At 43.1% G+C, this 18,676-nt stretch overlaps 4 protein-coding genes across 6 annotated transcripts; 2 read left to right on the top strand and 2 right to left on the bottom strand.

Moving 5' to 3' along the window:
- The first annotated feature begins 6,293 nt into the window (after positions 1 to 6,293).
- Positions 6,294 to 8,467, top strand: LOC9635569 (LRR receptor-like serine/threonine-protein kinase ERECTA). Its single transcript, XM_002979694.2, has one exon. The coding sequence runs from the start codon at positions 6,967 to 6,969 to the stop codon at positions 8,212 to 8,214; it is 1,248 nt and encodes a 415-aa protein (XP_002979740.1). The 5' UTR covers positions 6,294 to 6,966; the 3' UTR covers positions 8,215 to 8,467.
- Positions 8,468 to 8,492: 25 nt separating this feature from the next.
- On the bottom strand, positions 8,493 to 10,924 carry LOC9635829 (flap endonuclease 1). Of its 3 annotated transcripts, none has more exons than XM_024684740.1 (17): positions 10,807 to 10,924; positions 10,641 to 10,757; positions 10,528 to 10,586; positions 10,392 to 10,451; positions 10,263 to 10,316; positions 10,165 to 10,213; positions 10,056 to 10,103; positions 9,936 to 10,001; positions 9,819 to 9,869; positions 9,628 to 9,747; positions 9,484 to 9,568; positions 9,348 to 9,429; positions 9,182 to 9,296; positions 9,075 to 9,131; positions 8,969 to 9,015; positions 8,839 to 8,902; positions 8,493 to 8,760 (listed from the first exon to the last, which is right to left on the bottom strand). In XM_024684740.1, the coding sequence occupies exons 1-17, from the start codon at positions 10,816 to 10,818 to the stop codon at positions 8,692 to 8,694; spliced, it is 1,155 nt and encodes a 384-aa protein (XP_024540508.1). In that variant the 5' UTR covers positions 10,819 to 10,924; the 3' UTR covers positions 8,493 to 8,691. The 3 variants fall into 3 exon arrangements, with proteins under 3 accessions (XP_024540508.1, XP_024540507.1, XP_024540509.1); XM_024684739.1 differs by having other exon boundaries at positions 8,493 to 8,763; XM_024684741.1 differs by lacking the exon at positions 10,807 to 10,924 and having other exon boundaries at positions 8,493 to 8,763; positions 10,392 to 10,441; positions 10,641 to 10,668.
- Positions 10,925 to 10,931: 7 nt separating this feature from the next.
- Positions 10,932 to 12,044, top strand: LOC9636198 (succinate dehydrogenase [ubiquinone] iron-sulfur subunit 1, mitochondrial). Its single transcript, XM_002979695.2, has 2 exons — positions 10,932 to 11,647; positions 11,765 to 12,044. Exons 1-2 carry the CDS (start codon positions 10,998 to 11,000, stop codon positions 11,934 to 11,936), a joined length of 822 nt encoding a protein of 273 aa, XP_002979741.2. The 5' UTR covers positions 10,932 to 10,997; the 3' UTR covers positions 11,937 to 12,044.
- A 245-nt stretch (positions 12,045 to 12,289) lies between these two features.
- LOC9635830 (pentatricopeptide repeat-containing protein At4g02750) lies at positions 12,290 to 13,846 on the bottom strand. Its single transcript, XM_024684719.1, has one exon. The coding sequence runs from the start codon at positions 13,844 to 13,846 to the stop codon at positions 12,290 to 12,292; it is 1,557 nt and encodes a 518-aa protein (XP_024540487.1).
- Positions 13,847 to 18,676: the final 4,830 nt, after the last annotated feature.

Genomic DNA, 18,676 nt, shown 5'->3' on the forward strand with positions numbered 1-18,676 from the left:
AGGGTGAAAGCCTAAAGCGATTATCTCCCAGACCCTAAAGGGTTTTGTAAGCTCCAAAAGGATAGTAGTGGGAGGACTTTAGTGGAACCAGTTTAGCCAGGAAATGCTAGTGTGACTAAGAAAGGCTATACTTATATGGTGGGTGATAATATAACCACTAAGGAGTTTAAGGTTAGAGTGAATACAGATGGATAAGTAGAGTAATTTGGTGAAGTGTTTAAAAGCTGACTCTAGCTCCCTTGGGAGATCAAATGGTCAATGCTCCCAATCCAAGTGTGGGTGGCACTATTTACTTGGATACCTGGCATGGCTTATTAGAACCTCACTTTAGCCACATATCTAAGGCACCAAAGGGTGGAAGGTGGGGAAAGCATCCATGAGACTTATGTAGGGCTACAATGTTTTGAAAAGTTATCCCAAAGTCTCAAACTATAGAAAGGAAAAGGAGCAATCCTCTTACATAGTGACCAAAGGTATATATAAAGAACCAACTCTTCGAGGTGTCGTAAGCTAAAGGGAGGGAGGCTCTCGACCTTTCAAATCGGAGCTTTTAGTCCAAACATGTTACGCTCTTTTAGCTTTCGCTTTGGCCACTACCACATGGCGCCCTTTCGGCTCCACTTTGGGGCCTAGGGATTTGGTGTCTCACAGAAATATGGAGATCCTTAAAAGCACAACCAAAATGATAAAGAGTTCATTGGGTGAAACTAAATCTGAGATCGAGTCCGAGACCAACTTTGAGACCGAGTTTGAAACCGAGTCTAAGATCGAGTTCGAGGCCACTCTAAGACGGAGTTCGAGACTGGGGACAAGACCAAGTTTGAGATTGAGTTTGAGATCCGAGATTGGGTCCGAAACCAAGTCCGAGATTGAGTCCAAAATAAAGTTCGAGGTCGAGTTCGAGATCGAGTCTGAAATCGAGTTTGAGACTAAGTTTGAATAGTAATACAGGTTGTGGGGTGAAAGCACAAAGCATGTGTCTCCTGGGGGGGGGGGGGGATATAAAGGGTTCCAAAAGTATAATAGGGATAGTGAGGTCTAGGAATTAATCTTGAAGAAATTCTTTAATGATGCTTCTAAACTGACTTAAGGTTGAAAATAAGGTATAAGGGCTTTGGATGGGAGTGAGCATGGACTTGGGTGGTGCCGAAAGGGCCACCCAAGGACATGCTCAAGAGCAACTCCCACCCTCAGAAGGGAAATTAACTATGGTGCTCCCGACTCATGTGGAGTGGTGCCCCACTTGAGTATCTTACAGCTCATTGGTCCTCGCCCTTCCTACAGGCTTGGACCTTCCTTTCGGGATGGAAGTGGGGGAGTAGAGGCCCATACCAGGCTATTTGGCCATAGTGTTTCCCCCTGGTGTCCCGAATCAAGTATTGCACCTAAAGCTTGGGATTTAGAAGGGTTCTATAATCAAGTCTTGTTGTACCAAGGGATGTTAAGAACCAGGAGGTTTGGTGTGCTTGGCTGCTTGTGCTTGTGAAGAGTGTAGTCAAACTTTAAGTCTAGTCTAATTCAGGGAGGGGGATTAAAAGAGAATTTGGAAATTCATAGATAGATGGCTAATGTTTTGTTGCTCGTGCAATGAGTTGCTAAAACCAAATATGACTAAGTAAGAGCTGGTATAATAGATAGGAACCTCGGCAAAAGATTTTAACTAAGGCCAAGGTCATGGTGGTTGGATAGATGAGGTAAGCTAACAAATTGGAAAGGAAAAATTTATATCTTATAGTATAGTCACGTGGTGAGGAAGTTTCAAAGGAACTTAGTAGTTAGATCTTTGAGCCCTAACTTAGTGACAGTGTTGGTGAGCACAACTATGGATAGAGAGGGATTTAATGAGGACTAAAAAAGGGATATTGGGGAAAGGTGTTCCCTATGTCTTCAGGCATCTTAAAGATGTTAAGGTATGGTTTTAGAATGACCACTCATAAACAAAGGGCATAATCTTTTAGAGACAGGACTATAGCATAAGTGGTCTTAGACTATTAATGAGACAAGGGTAAATGGTCAAGGCCCTTAGCATAACAGGCTGATATGTTAGTGGTGCCTTTGGGGTGTCTACCATGGGATCGGACATATGGAGCACTTGGACTAAAGTGGCATAGATGCCATTCATGGGGCTAGCATGTCCTAAGTTAGGATTAAGACTTATAAAAGGTTATGAGTAAGATTCTTTCAAGTGGTTAAAAGTGTGATTAAATGACTAAAGTAGAATGGAAAACTTAGTCGTTTACACTAATCCTTACGTCCTACCAAAGTTCTTTTATGGGAATCTTAAAGATGTTATATATCATTGGTTTAATCATTTTATAGTGGTTGTCATATGTCATTTCTTGCGATGATGCCTAGCATTTACACAAGTTTCCAACATGTCTCTAAAGGAAAGCATTGCAATGGTACAATGGTTTAAGCACAATCACTTATGTAAATTAGAGTATTAGATGTTTCTAAATGTGCATATAAACATGTTGACAATTGTGATAATACCTTCCAGTAATTGCATCATCTTTGTCAAAAGCCATTTGAGTTAATTATGCAACTTGGTACTCACTTCTAAAGCCTCTTTTTTCATGCAAAGCAAAATATGTAAAAGTGCTTAAACTCCATCTCAGGTGCCTTCTTGGACTCCATCTTGAACTCTATCTTGGATTCCTACTTAGACTCTTTGAATTCCATCTTGAACTCCTTCTTAGACTCTTTCTTGGACTCCATCTCAAACTCTTTTTCAGACTTGGTCCCGACACTTGCCATATGTCAATCCTTTTTATGTCCCTTTCTAAAGACTTATTCACCAATTGCTTCATGCTCATTCCTTAATCACTTTATTTGAAGTTTCACTCCCATTCTTGACTTTTCGAGTTAAAGTTTTTAGTCCAAATGCGTTACATTCATTGAACTTTTATTTTGACCACTACCATATGGCACATTTATAGCTTCACTTTGGGGCTTAGGGATTCATGTTTCACAACTCCATAAACAAAGTTTGATGTCCTTATTGAACAATAAACCATTTTATAAAATAACTCTATCATAGATTACCATTTTTATCTTTGGCATTAAGCTAATATTTATCAAGAGTTTGCCATTAAAAGTTCACTATGCCTTACTCATTTTCTAAGGAGTATAGTTTCTCCATCTTAGAGACTCATAAGATCACTTGTGGTGGTTTTCTTCCTTTTTTTGTTTAACTCTTACTAAACTTATTAAACACCTCTATCTCAATTTTATTACTCATTCTAGAGTAGTCTCTACCTCTATCAACATAATTATCATACTTTAGAAATTTGATATTGATTTCTCAAGTCAATTTCCTTAGTGTCTCTGACATTAAACTCTACTTCTCCATCCTAGAAAGTTATTCACTTAAGGGCACAATTATCCTCTCTTTTATTTTGTACCACCCTAGACACTAAGTTCCATTTATTTTATGTTAAGACTGTCTATGGCACTATTATTTAGCTACCTTGCTGCTCCATTTCTTGGAGCTTTCACCTTTGTTATATTAAAGCATTTGGTAAATCCATTTTTGGAAACATATTTTCTTTCCTATAATCCATTAGCATCCATCACATTGTAATTCCTTGCCTAATTTATAATATGGATTCCTTCTAGTAATTTTCAAGATCTATTTTTAGCCATTAGTTTTTTGCTCCTATCCTTTAATTGTTACACCAAGTAACATAATGTCATTACTTTTAACCTTGAGCTATCTTTTTGGTTCCATAGCAAAGGTTTTTCTTTACCAAATTTATAGAGTATTCATCTTTTGTAAGTTTCTTTAGCATTTCCTACTGTGAGCTCTATCTTTAGCCCAATCTTGTAACGCTCCTCTAGGTCTTTCCTTAGAGATTATTTTTTTTAGACTCAAAATACCATTATATTTCATTGCTTATTTCACCTATGTATCTTTCCTATTTAGTCACCTTAACCAAGTTACACCATTGTCAATAATTCAAATCAACACTTTAAACTAGAAAACTCATTTCTTAACCTAATAAGGAGTTTATCCTTGTTTAGCTATAAGATTACTTAGTGATCTCACATTGATCCATTAACATGTCTACTAATAAATATTGGGTTTGCCAAACCTTTAAATTGTTAATTATAACTTTGGAGGCATCATCCACACTTGGCAGTGTGCCTAAGCTATCCCTTTTGGCCAAGGGTCCATAATAACTAAGATTGAGTGTCTTTATCTCATTCACCATGTCCTTGGTATCACTTGTACTAAAGTGTTTAAGTTAAATATATTGAGCTTTCACACTAAACACTTTAACCATGCATCATAACTTTGGGGCATCTTTGTTTGGTGGTGTGCCCAAGCTAGCCTCTTTACTGAGAATCTATGACTACTGAAAAATGAGTGTCTTTATATTCCAAACTATCACTATGCCTTAGTAGGTTGGGACTTAAACCCAACTTTTGTATATGCATTTACAAATGACATCATATAGAATGTTTGGTATGACTCCCAACATTGGTGCACCAACTTATATCTAATATGCGTTATGGATCATACCTTAGAAACCTACAAGCTTCCATACACATAAAGCCGTATTTTACTTTATATTAATTTATTAATTTTGGTTAATAGTTTTTATTTAAAATTTAAATGGATTTAATTATATAATTTTATTGCTAAAGTGAGAATTGAATTTTTAAAGTTATTTTATTCCTTTCACTAAGTTTTTTTAAAATCTAAACATAATAAAATGAATATAACCATTTTATTCAACTATTACAACATTCTTTTATTATATTTTTAAAGGATTTTTTTTAATTTATAATGTTTTCTTTATTAACACTACATTTTTTATTGATAAGATTTTTAATACATTATTTTTAAAAATATTCATCTATGTCTTTAACATTGAAGTTTTAATATTTTAAGAAATATTTTTGGACAAGTTTTAACTTCTTTAGTCTGTATATTAAAGTATTGATTAGTTTAATTTATCATTTTTTAAGAAATTTTATAAAATATTTATAGTTTTATAATGTATATTCAAATTATTTTAGTTAAATACAATTGATTTATTTATAGTTATAGGGACAATTCGAGTGGAAAATATGGATGATAGATTATTATTTGTGGTGGATTGTTATAATAGATTATGTTAATCTCTCTAACAAGGAACCTTTTTGGCTTAAATAAATGTTTTTTTTAATATTACAGCAGGATCTTAGCTCATAGGTATTTAATATAGTAGTTTTTTAGTATAGCAAATTACATATAAAATACAGATGAGGTTGCATTAGAATTTATATGGTTAGAATATTTTTTTAAAAGAAATTTTGAAGTAAAATTAAACATGAAAGAATCAATTTAGATAAAAAACGCTATTAAAATGCTAATTGTTATTGTCTAATTGCCTTGAGATTTTGGCAGAGAGTTTATTAGTAAAACTGGTACAGAATCTGAAGGTTTATAATACCTGGCTTCACATTACTAATGATTAAAAAATTTAAAATTCCAAACATAACTTTATGGATATAGATAGTCTAATATTATAGCATTAAACTTACTTTTTAGATTAAAACTGAAATGAAAAAGAAAGTAAATCTCATCCAGCTTATAGGTGGATCACATCACATGCCAGCAGATGGGATCCAGACAGAGCAACCAGGCAGGCAGAGGCTGCTTATAATGCTACAAGATGCCATACAGCAACAGCAACTCAAAATGCCCCTGCTGAGTAGCCACACCAACTTATTTCCTGAAATTTTACCTTGAAGAAAAATAAAAATAAAAATTATATATATCATTGTTTTCGGCAAAAGTACATTGATTGTAAGAAAAAGTATAGACTAAGACTTAGTCTATAACAGTGCCCAACCGGAGACAAAGGAAGCCAGGAAGAACTTTGTGATCTTCACTTTATATGTTTGCAACATATATATATTAATACCATGTTGTGGTTCTTTTGTCCTTGTCCAAAAACTCCGTGTCTTGCAAGCTGTGATCAAGCTATGGTTTTGGAAGACCTTTTGAGAGCGACCTGATATTTCATCGGTAAGCGTACAGTATTTGTACAGTTTTGGAGTATTGATGGCGATGAATGTAAAGACGGTGCGATATACGGACTGGGAAAATTATAGTTAGAGAACGAGAAAGGTGGTGGTGGAGTGGTGGCGCGGTGGTGGTGGTGGTGGTGGTGGCGGATAGGACGCAAGCATCACCTCATTTAAGAAGGAATGAAACGAGAATTTTTCTCACACCGATTTTGATACATTTTTTTTTTTCATGCTTTCTTTTTGTTTTTTTCCAACACTTAAAGCGAGAAAGAACAAGGATTGATCTGTGAAGCGCACGCTTTGGCTTTTAAAACCTGGTCGTTGTTTGTAAGGGAAAGCCTGGAAGAGCTGAAATGCCAGAGGGGTGGGGACTTGCATTGCAAGCCAAGCTTCTTCTATCGTGTCGATTTGTAGCGCTGGAGAGATGGAGAGCTCTCCTCCTTTGCAAAAAGAGAGCTTGCTTTTCTCTCCTGCCTGGCTATGAAAGCTCTCCTTCTCCCTCTTCGCGTAGAGAGTTCTAGAGCTCCAATTCGGTCACGGGAAAGAGGAGCAAAGATCCATGGAAGCTTGCGAGAATGTGAGAGTGAGAGGGAATCGTCGCGCAGGAGGAGGCAGTGGATCATTGCTCGCCACCTCTAGGTCTTGTCCCAACCTTGCTACGCTACAATTCGACTCGTCCTGGATTCAGGGGGAGCGCTCCTTGTTGTTTTCTTTCCAGGTCGATCGACTATGACCAGAGTACTATAAGCAGCGCACGAATCTCCAATCTCCACCGAGAGTTCCAAGAGAAAGAAGGAAGAAATTCTCGCGAATTTCTCATAGCGGATAGCAATCCGAGAAGGAAGGAGAAAGAAATCTCTCAGCTCGATCGAAATCCAAGGAGAAAGGATTGAATCCGAAGAAGATCTCTCTCGCAGCTTATCTCCTCTCGCGATAGATCAAGCAATGTGGGTTACCAAAGTTCTTCCAGTCGCTCTTCTCTTCCTCCAATTTCTCCTCCTCCCGGAGCTTCTCCCAATCGCGAGCGCCCAGATCGACACCACCGAGTACGCGGCGCTGCGCGTGATCCGGAACGCCCTGGACGATCTCCCGGGCTCCACATTCTTCGCGACCTGGGATTTCACGCTAGATCCTTGCTCCTCGTTTCGCGGGGTCGTGTGTTCTTCCGGGGATCACGCTGGCGATTCCACGCAGCACGTCGTGATGCTCAGCATGGGCAGTGGCTTCGCGGGCTCTCCAGGTCTCTCCGGCCACCTCAGCCCGGCGCTGGGCAGCCTCCCATACCTCCGGATCCTCACGCTCGTCCCGGGTAGCGTCCGTGGTTCCATCCCACCCCAGATTGGCGCCCTCTCTCGCCTGGAATTCCTAGGGATCTCCAAGAACGGCCTCTCCGGATCCATCCCAGAGAGCTTCAAGAGCCTGGCATCGCTCCGAGGGCTGGATCTCAGCAACAACAAGCTCACCGGATCCATCCCGGCCTCCATCTTCGCGCTGCCATCGCTGGCCACGCTCATCCTCTCCTCCAACGATCTCTCGGGCTCCCTCCCGGGCGCCATCGCCGCGCCGCTCCAGCGATTGAGCGCCGACCGCAACCGGATCTCTGGAAACCTACCCTCGGCGCTGCCCGCCGCCACTCTCGCCCACCTCGATCTCTCCTGGAACGCGCTCGAGGGATCCATCGCCTCCACGGCGCTGCTGGGCCAGATCGCCTTCCTGGACCTCAGCTCCAATCGCCTCTCGGGCGCCATCCCGAGCTCGCTGCTCACGCTGCCCGAGCTCGCGGAGCTCCTCCTCCAGCGCAATCTCCTGGGCGGGAGCGTGGATCCCCAGGGCCCCGTGAGGATAACGCGCCTGGATCTCAGCCACAATGCGCTCACTGGATCGCTATCGCCATTCCTGGCCACTGTCAAGAGCTTACTCCTCAACAACAACAAGCTCTCGGGTGGAGTCCCACGGGAGCTCATCCAGGGATTGGCCGCCGGCGACGTGGAGAACCTCTACCTCCAGCACAATTTCCTCTCGGCGATCCAGGCGATGGAGGTGATGCCCCAGCTCTTGCCCGCGAGCTCGGTGTTTTGCATCCAGTACAATTGCTTGGAACCGCCCGCGCAATCGTCGTGCCCGGCGAGTACCGGCAAGGAGCCCAGTCGCCCCGGCTTCCAGTGCGACGATCTAGACGGGGATTGGGACTGATCGATTCGATCGATCGATCGATCGATTGTTACTGGATTTTGGATTGGATGATTTCTTGTGGATAAAATTCATTACGCCAATAACTCAAGAACCCTAAAAGGCAAAAAGGACTTTCTTGGAAGAACCCTAAAAACAGAGGATTGGAATTCATTGTCAATTCGATTGGATTGAATCCGTTTCTAGCAATGGATCAGTAAGTGGTCATTTCCTTCTCTTGCCTCCCTGTTCTAGCAATGCAAAATTTGTTTTTGCCCCGCAGCTCTAGTGATGGTCTCGCCTTTGATAGAAAACAGAGTTCTTGGGTGATTCCTTGTTAATTCGATGGGATTGGATCAATCTCTAGCAATGGAGCATTAAGTGGTCCTTTCCTTTCCTCGCCTCCATCCCTGCTCTAGCGATGGAAACTTTGTTCTTGCCTCGCTGTTCTAGTGATGGAACTGAGTGGTCATTTCTTCCATGGAATGGAGCTATAAGTGATCATTTCTTCCTGCCCTTGGTCGTGGCTTTTGATTTCTTCGCAGAGCTCCCTTTCGTCGTCTCGGGTGTCTCCTATAGATGAGGCTTCATGAGTTACAATACGGAGCTTTTAACTTGCGCACGCCACGCCACAATCACTCCACTCACCTTTCTCTTTGTAGCAGCGGCTGCTGGCGAGGACGACGCAACGGGCTTGAAAAATGACTCCATCCTGCACAGATTTCCACTCCAAAACTCCTGAGAAATCCGAAGCACAATTAAAACAGCTACGACAGACCTTCCCTGGGAGGACTTGTTCTTGGCGCTCTTGATCCTCTCGATTGCCTGGGGAACGGAGCCTGCGCTTTTAGTTTTCTATACCCAAAGAGGTGCCGCAGCTTTACCTTTGTCACGCGATCGATATTGAATCCATTCTCTTCTACCAGAAACTTTTTCAATCCCTGCAGCAGGAGATTAGCAAGAAGATAAATGAAAACTTGGACTTATTTACCTCCTCATCGGGTGCATTCCATTTGAGCTCCGGAAGCTCTTCATCTGGCAGCACGATGGGCTCTTTAAAGAGCCGCCGGGCTTCTTGGTAAGGCCAAGATTCTGGAATTTGGTATCTGGTTTGATATTGCAAGTCAAAGCAAGAGATATCGTATGGAAAAACGCACCTGTCCTTGTTCAAGTTCTCCAATACTGCTTCTAAAGTACTGTGCTGTCTAATAAGTTTCAAAGCTGTCTGTGGTCCAATTCCTAACAAGGTACAAACCAGGTAACCACTGTTTTAACGATAAGCAAGAAACTTACCGCGAATCGTGTCGCAGTAGTCACACCCGCAAAGAATGCAAAGATCAATAAACTGATCCATGGAAAGGTTTAGCTCTTGAAGAGCCTAGACAGCCAAGAATCAACACTCATTGTGAGAACAAAAAAAAGCTTAAACGCACGCACCGTAGATATCTGGAACTCCATAACTGGTATTTTACGAGAAGCTGGCTCCATGAGGTGCCGTAAGAATCTCGGACTTCCAAAGGTAAGGGAATCCATGTCTTCAGAAGCCACGGCATAAACCTGCGGAACAAAACCGCAGTAGATTCAAAGACGAGAAAGATCGAACTGGAGAGATAGAGAGATCGAACTACCTTGTCAGCTTTGCACAAGGCCGCACATTCAGCTTCTGCCTCGCAGGGAGCCTGTTACAAAGTACAAGCAGTGAAAATCTTTGCTGATGCAAAGATCCACCAAAGAAAAAAGAGTACCTCGATGACCGGAATTCCCATGAGCCGTAGCAACTTTTGACAGTCTTCATTGTGTTGCTTTGTGACCTTCACAGGAACCATGTTGATCGAATGAAAGAATCAAATGGAAGTGAGGCGTACCTTTACTGTTCTCTTGCTATACTTCTCTATGTCCGCGACTTCACCTTTCTGCAGGACAAGGACTATAATCAGACAGAAAAACACTACACGAGTATTTCAGTAACGCCACCTCGATCGCTTCCGTAAGCCCTTCAGTGGCCTCTTCACGCCTCGCACCTCTGATTAAAAAAACAAAAGTTTGAAGAAAAACTGTGCTATCGGAGCTACCTTTTCACAAGCTCAGCTTTCTTCAGCTCCGGAGGTTTTCCATCAAAGACATACCTGACGTGAATGATCACTCGTAAGAAACAAACAACAATACAGTAAGAAAAATCGCCACAAACTCGATGTTCTTACACAGGCTTCATCCCGGACTCCAGCAAGCGAACTGTCCGAGTAAACATTCCCTGCAAATGACTGCGTTGGAGTCAGCGAAAGAACTAAGTATCAAGGAAAGAAAAAAAAAGGAATTTGTTCTTCCTTTCAAACAAACCTTGTAATTTCTCCAGCCTCATTCGTGAGCATTTCAGTGCCAGTTCGTCCCACAACAATCTAGAATGCAAGGCTTCTTGTGTGAGACACAACGCAAAGATATCTAGAACTCACCAAGAACTGATATATACTCATACTCGCATCCACAGCGATTTTCCGCCCAAAGTAGCTCTCAAACTTCTGCTCCTTCATGGCGCCGGGCGCGTTGTCCGCCAAGAGCTTCGTCAATCCCTGCGCATCCAAAGCTATAGCGCTAGCCAAACGAGATAGGACGCACTACCTTGATCCCCATTGCCCCCAAAATGCGTGGGAGCGCCAAAAGAAAGAAGCGCGAACTCAAGAACCCTAACTCACCTAGACCGCTGGATCAAAGTAAATCCGACGGCCAGATAAAACTAGCCGAGCTTTAGGTCAGGGTTGAGTGTCCCATTTTCTCTCTTCCTGGTAGATCTTCGCGATTTCGAGGCAGCGATGTTCACGGCAGCTGGAGCGATCGCCAAGCGCCTCGGCAGGCCCGCTGCCAGTGCTGTAAGTATCAGGGCGAGCGCCACCGCCTCGGATTCCGCCCTCGGCCAGGAGAAATCCTCCAACATCAAGGAGTTTTCGATCTATCGCTGGAATCCCGATGGCAGCAGCAATCCCCAGCAGCAGGTCTACAAGATCGACCTCAACGAGTGCGGCCCCATGGTGCTGGACGCGCTCATCAAGATCAAGAACGAGGTGGATCAGGGTCTCACCTTCCGGCGATCGTGCCGGGAGGGGATTTGCGGCTCCTGCGCGATGAACATCAATGGGAAGAATGGGCTGGCCTGCCTGACCAAGATCGAGAAGGACGCTGCCCAGACGTCGGTGCTTCCGCTGCCACACATGTACGTGATCAAGGACCTGGTGGTGGACCTCACGAACTTCTACCAGCAGTACAAGAGCGTGGAGCCGTGGCTCAAGACCAAGACTATGCTAGAGGCTGGCCAGAAGGAGCACTTGCAGAGCAAGAAGGAGAGGCTGAAGCTGGATGGGATGTATGAGTGTATCCTGTGCGCGTGCTGTACCTCGTCCTGCCCGAGCTACTGGTGGAATCCCGAGAAGTTCTTGGGTCCTGCGGCATTGCTTCACGCTCACAGGTATGGATGGCTCTTTTGTCCTTTGATCTTTGCCTGTTCTAGATGTGTTGGGTGTGTTTTGTTTGTAGAGCTTTTGTGTGTTCGTGAACTTGGGTTCTAATTGGATCTCTTCCTCAGATGGATTGCCGATAGCCGAGATGAGTACACGCGGGAGAGGCTGGAAGCCATCGCCGGAGACTACAAAGTTGGGCGCTGCCACACCATTCGCAACTGCGAGAACGCTTGTCCCAAGGGATTGAGCCCTGCTAACCAGATCATCAAGATCAAGGCGCTCCAAAACACCCTCTAGACACCTCCAGATCTTCGCTTTTTTCCTCTGGAATAAGTGACAAGCGTTTCTTCGTCGATGAATAGCAATAAAGGTTGACGAAAGCTCTTAGCTTTACTTTGAGAGTTTTGATCTTTCTTTGGAGCAATGGTTATATATCTTAGCCGCGATACATTTACAGTCCACTCAACTAAGGTCATATTTCTTATGGTTTTATTTCGGCCACGATGGAAGAAAAAGTTTGATCTTTGTTTTGGAGCAATGGTTATATCTCGAGAAATCTTAGAAAACGTTTGATCTTTCTTTTGAAGCAATGGTTATATTTCGGCCACGATGCTCGAAGAAAAAGTTTGATCTTTGTTTTGGAGCAATGGTTATATTTCGGCCACGATGCTCGAGAGAACTACGTACGAGGAAGCACTCCTTGGATCCAAATGCATCACTTGCCCGGTTGCCCGGCTGCCACCCTCCACATCTCTTCCAGTCCGGCAAGCCCCGAGCAGGCTCCTCCATGCCGACGCCCTCGGCAAATACGGCATCCCCGCAAGCAAATCCTCGGCATGCCGCAAATGCCCAGCTCTCCCGAGCATCTCCACGACGCAGCAGTAGTGCTGCGGCGTTGGCTTGAGGGCGAAGTCCGTGACCATCGAGCAGAACTTGGCCCAGCCTTCGTAGAGCTTCCCCGAGTGGATGCAAGCCAGGAGCACGCAGACAAACGAAACGGCATCGGGGGATTCGCTGAGCTTCATCTGCAGGAACATTTCCATGGCCTCGGCGTGGTGCCCCGTGTGTGCGAACGACGCCACCATCGTGTTCCAGCAGATCATATCCTGTTCCGGGCTCGCATCAAACATCTTCTTCGCGTCTCGCAGATGCCCGTTCTGGGCATATGCTGCGAGCATCGCTCCCCAGGAGACCATGTTGTGCTCCGGCATCTCGTCGTAGATGTTCTTGGCCTCCTCCAAATGCCCAAACTCTCCGTAGGCAGAGAGCATAGCGGTGCAGGACACGAGATCGTGGCTCCGCATTCTATCAAACAAAACCCTTGCTTCCTCCAGATGCCCGTTTTGGACATACGCTGCAAGCATAGCGTTCCAGGAAACAATGCTCCTCTCCTGCATCGTTTCAAACACTTCGTAGGCTTCTTTGATCTTGGCATTGTCTGCGTAAGCCGATAGCATCGCTGTCCAGGAGACGAGATCTAGCTCTGGGATCCGATCAAACAGTCCCTTAGCTTCGTCAACTTGCCCGTTCTGGGCATGCGCCGAAAGCATCGTAGTGCACGAGATTAGGTCCCACTCCGGCATGGATTGGAAGATACTCTCCGCCTCTTTCAAGTGTCTAGCATCCGCATAAGCCGAAAGCATAGCAGTCCAGGTGACCATATTCTTCTCACGCATGGAATCGAAGAGCTCTTTGGCTCCTTCCAAATTCCCGGTATGGGCAAATGCTGATAGCATCGCAGTCCACGACACAAGGTTCCACTCGGGCATCCGATCAAAGTGGCGCTTAGCCTCGTCCAAATGCCCGTTCTTCGTGTATGCAGCGAGCATGGCAGTCCAAGAGACCTGGTTCCTCTCGGGCATCTCATCGAAGATCTCCTTGGCACTCTCAAGTTGCCCAGCCCGCGCGTACGCAGAGAGCATGAGAGCCCAGGAAAAGACGTTCTTGTCGGCGATGGCGTCAAAGACGCGGCGCGCCTCCCCGACGCTGCCAAACTTGCCATAGGATTCTACGAGCTTGTTGGAGACGAAGGCATCTCGCTCGAGCGGGACACGGTCGGCGATGCACGAGTGGATCTCTCGGAGCATCGAGAGGCCCCGGCACAGGCCAATACGCTGGCCATAGACGTAAGACTCCGCTCCATTGGTGTCGAAGACGCTGCCACCACTGTCTCTAGCTCTCTGGATCTTCGTCTCTATCGTCACCATTTACAAAGCTCCATAGCCTTTTATTAGAAAGGAAGAAAAAATTATCTCTCTATTCAAATAAATTGTGAATCTTAATATGAGCTATGCCAATTTTGGGAAGTCCTTTAACCGATTTGAAAAAAGGGTAAATTTCTTGTTCATAAACTCTTTCTCTCAAATTATTCCTTTTTTCCATATTATTGAAACTCTTTGCTCAGAAACCCATAGAGCTTTTGGGGCTACTAGAGTCATCTGCAAGAACTACAAGAGCAAAGTGCTTGCGTAGGATCAACTCAATTTCACACTTAGAAACACACAAAAAGAGGTCATGAACTTTTCTATCACACTTTAAAAAATCATTATTAAATGTTAGTAAACAATTTGAAACACAGGAATAATGCCTAGCCTACCTCATAAATTCCTGGACACTAACACTATACTGTCATCCTCCACAACTCGACAATTTACTCAAATCCTAACCAAAATTGTTTGATTATAGAAAATCACCTCATGCCACCTAGCCACCTTATCATCTTCCTCTTGCTTTTGTTATTTTGGCATATGCTCATAGATTTTTTTTTTTGAAATGTAGTAAAAATTATCATGTGTTTTAGGTTAAGGAATCCTATACTTTCTCATTTAATATTATACATCCACCGATATATACCACCGATATATGCACCGATATATATCCAATCCTATTGACTAAAGTATAAGGAAAACTAGAAATATACCAAATATTTTAATTAGACTAAGATATGGATAAATGCTTATGTACTATGGTGGATAATTGATGTTATGATTAAGTGCAAGCTTAGGCATGAAGCAACAGAAAATTCACATTAAATTCTGATATACAACAATTATTTTATAGATTGTATGATTATGCTAGAAATTCATTATATGTTTTTCAGATTTTAATATTTAAAAAAAAATTACTTTAGGAGATTAAATAACAAAAGGCTTTTTCAGACGTTAAAAAATTATTTATTAAATATTTTCTAATGATAAATCATTGAATAGAAAAAAATATTGTGTTTGTTCATAAATGTTATTTTAAATTTTAAGAATGGGTGAAATTGTCAATTTAATAAATTTATTGAAATAAATACAATTATATCATACAGTATAAGTTTTATATTTACTTTAATTTTGAATAGTTTTTAAATACAGAAAAGTTATATTAAAAAAAATATTTTGTACGTTTTATTTTAATGGCAATACCATGACCATGTTTTAATCTCTATATATATGATAGTTCTATAAGATTTTCTTTAGAGTATTTCCAAACAACCAATATTAACAGTTTTATGAATTCAGATTAAAATATTTTTCTTTCATTGCTTTGCTAATTGTTGTTGTTAGAATGAGGTGCTACTGCTTTTGTCATTTTGATTAATCTTGGGTTTATAATTTATAAACATTCTTAAAATAATCCCATCTAACTAGTCTTGTGTTTATTAATCATCCGATGGGGGTAACTATAAAGGGGTTATTTCTTTAACCACGTCTTAGTGAATAATCTTGCTAATGTTTGCTGTCCGTATATACTGGTTCCGTGACATTATCCCCCACGAGTTCCACAAATCATTGGTCCTGGTTTGAATGGGTACCGCATGTGGAAGTCAGATAGTTTTGAAACATTTGTTAAATTTTCTAAGGTTCCCATGTCCAATCACTTGAGGATTAGCCAACCCAGTCAATGAAGTAGTACAGTCAATGTTGAAGGATCTTGGAATCTAGGATTTTAACAACTTCGTACTCAGAGTGACCATCAATCTGGACTTCGGGAGCTAGTGGGATGACTCGACCTGGGATGTCATTAGCGATGTATGGTTCAAGCAGAGAAACGTGGAAGACAGGATGAAACGCATGGTCGAAGGAAGATACAACTGATATGCCAATCAGAGATGCCAAGGCATTGATAGTCAAATTTACCAAATAGACGAGTATGCCGAAATAACCAAATTTGATCACCAACCTTGAACTCAGAAACCGTGAGGCAATGTCGATCAGAAGTGAGTTTGTGACATTCGTGAGCCTCAAGTAAATGTTGTTAGTGATCATGAATTTGATCATGTTTTGAGGCATCCTTCTGTGGGTGGATTCATCACTCACTGTGGGTGGAACTCGACGCTGGAGAGTGTTTGCACAGAGCAGAATCTGAACTGTGCGTTTCTGGTGGAGAAGAAGCTCGCATTGAGCCTGCGAAGGAGACAAGACGGAGTTATTGACAAGGCAGTGATCGAGGAGGCTGTCAGAGTTCTGATGAATGGGGAGGAAGGGAAGGAGATACGACGAAATGTGGGTGAGCTTGGCAGGGATGCCAAGAGGGCCGTTGTGCAAGGGAGTTCGTCTTCGGCAAACCTGGAGTTGTTTGTTGAAGGCTTGAGAGCTACAAAACAAGAAGCTGTTAAAAGAGTATGAGTATGTACCTTAATATTCAACTTTGAACTGCAAGATCATAGATCGATCTTATGATATACTAATGAAATATGTAACATTCTAAAAATATACCAGAATATCCAGGACTTGCTCCAGAAGCTGAGATCCAAGAAGGCTGTTGTTTCATCACTTGCTTTCCATCTCCAGAGGCAGATTAGCCAGCCCGTTAGGTTGTGAAGAAACTCCCGCTGAGCAAAGGATATTCATAGCGAGATTCAGTTAAGGATTAAGAACTAGAGTCAGGCTGAAGCGAACATTATTCCGTTTAAAAGCCATTATACAGCCAGGGCAGCATAGTCGTTTCTTCTTCATCATTCCAAAGCTCTTCACGTTTCACTCGCTCGCATACTTCGGACAAATTGCAGCAATTGGATGAATGACACGTGTCAAATCAAAAATCATAAACCCAACATTTAAACTAAATGCAGACTGGCCAAAATGAAAGAACACACATTGTCACCGCTGGATGAATAAACGTGTCAGGTTAAGGGAGTTAAGCCCAACACAACCTTGGCCGCGAGGGATTATGCCCATTATAATCAATTTTTGAATTTTGATTCTGCTTCTTTTGCTTTCTCTGCTGATTCTGCTGCTTTGGAGATGGCTGATACTGAGATCCAGCCGGTCGCGGAGATTGCTGATCCAGAGATACAGCCGGGCCTGAGGCTAAGAAACCTCAGCTTGAAGCGCATTTGCTACTGTTTCTGCCGCCGATGACGAAGAAATTGACTTGACCAAGACAGAGGAAGAGGCTGGAATGTTCTTCCTGCTCGCAGGGGTACGCGAATGTCTCAGAAGAGCTGCTGCAGTTGCTGTTTCGGATAATCCCCCAGCAGATGCTGCAATGCAAATTGTAAGGCTAAAATTCATGAATTTACTACAAATTCGCCTCAAGCTTGCCACAAATAATATGCATCTACAAAATTGCCTCTAAAGCTGCATCAAATATTTTGCCTCTACACCAACAAAAAGGATTTCCTCACCATCGCATCAAACCTAGTCAGTGATTAGGACTTTGTTAGGTTACAACCTCCAGATCGACCTGCACGCCAGCCAATCTTCTTCAATCGTTTGTTTGTTCAGAATGGCAAAGCTCTGGGAGAACAGACGCCTTCTACGGAGTTTGGCCAGCCTGGGACTCTCGGATCGCACGAACGGTGGGAGACTTCCTGCGGGCACATGACAACGGTACACCCATTCTTGAGATTGAGCCTCTGGTAGTTCCGGGTGCAGCTGATATTACGTGGGAAGTGATCAAGTACGGCACCAAGCATAGCTTTCCACCTGCAAATGCTTTTGTCTTCCATCTTTGTCATCGAACTTGGCAGCAACAACATCTTCCACTCGTGGCTGCAAACACCAACCTGAACACAGAACTCTGGGACATCATTCGGATCTTGACTCTATGGACGATCTACAGAGAAAGAATTGACGTCTTATATCACCATAGGACTCAGCCGAACGACATCAGAGCCGCTGTCAGCTTTTGGTCGGATCTCTTGGTTTCACTCGCATCTCGATGGGAGAGGATCAAGCACAGGTCAGCCAAAAAGCAGCAGCAGTTTCTTGGCACGTGGCTGGTAATGAGGACTTTCAGGAACGTCAGACCTTTCGGTGTCACTTGGAATTGGAAGCCGCCATGGACTTTGAGTGGTAGAAGAACAACTTGAAATGTTCTCCAGTTTTTCTATGAATATATACACATTTCACCTAGTCTGATTAAGCCGGGGTTCGAACCAGGGACCTCAAGCATGTGAGTGAACTTAGTTTGTACTCTAAACAACCTTTCAGAATGAGAGGTGGAGGTCAAGGCCGGCGAGGATAGCTCAAGGACAAGTTGGTGTTCTTTTGGACGATGTGAATGACTATGTCTCATTGCAGCAGCATCTTCTATCTCTAGGTCTTGTGCAACAAGGATCCCAGTTCTCTATCTTGCAGGAGCTGCGATTTGGGTCTGCCGCTCCAGAGTTCTTCTGCATTCCTTTCACCCAAGAACCTCTCACAAATGACTCAGTGTATTATGTCATGATTCAAAGACCCTCTTCCTCAGGTATGATTTCCTCCTACTATCTCATCAGACTTCTGATGCTTGGAAACTCGTGGAGAGGGTGAAACAATCCGGGGTATTTGGATGCATTCTGCTTATGGGGGTTAGTGGCTGTGGTAAAACAAAGTCTACAATTATGGAGGTGCTACTTGACGGGAGGCTTGGTACAGTAGTCTGCATTGCAGGGATAAGCATCAGCATCATGCAGATGGAACTGGATAGTTATATCATGTTTGGTGTGGCCAAAACTGTGAACGGGCCCCCTGGATTCGTAACAAGCTTTGACAAATGGGAGAGGGCAGTGGATGTTTACAACTTTTGCAAAAAGTATTTGAAGATGCTTGGCCTTACAACAGCCA

This window comes from Selaginella moellendorffii, unplaced genomic scaffold (genome assembly GCF_000143415.4).
Source record: "Selaginella moellendorffii unplaced genomic scaffold, v1.0 SELMOscaffold_42, whole genome shotgun sequence".
Lineage (NCBI taxonomy): Eukaryota > Viridiplantae > Streptophyta > Lycopodiopsida > Selaginellales > Selaginellaceae > Selaginella > Selaginella moellendorffii.

Coding starts and splice junctions, on each gene's coding strand:
- LOC9635829 (XM_024684739.1), bottom strand. Junction 10,214..10,262: donor AAAGCTGAGCTTGTGAAAAG/GTAGCTCCGATA, acceptor TTTTTTAATCAG/AGGTGCGAGGCGTGAAGAGG. Junction 9,870..9,935: donor TGGGAATTCCGGTCATCGAG/GTACTCTTTTTT, acceptor ACTTTGTAACAG/GCTCCCTGCGAGGCAGAAGC.
- LOC9636198 (XM_002979695.2), top strand. CDS start 10,998: ATGTTCACGGCAGCTGGAGCGATCGCCAAGCGCCTCGGCAGGCCCGCT. Junction 11,648..11,764: donor GCATTGCTTCACGCTCACAG/GTATGGATGGCT, acceptor TCTCTTCCTCAG/ATGGATTGCCGATAGCCGAG.
- LOC9635569 (XM_002979694.2), top strand. CDS start 6,967: ATGTGGGTTACCAAAGTTCTTCCAGTCGCTCTTCTCTTCCTCCAATTT.
- LOC9635830 (XM_024684719.1), bottom strand. CDS start 13,846: ATGGTGACGATAGAGACGAAGATCCAGAGAGCTAGAGACAGTGGTGGC.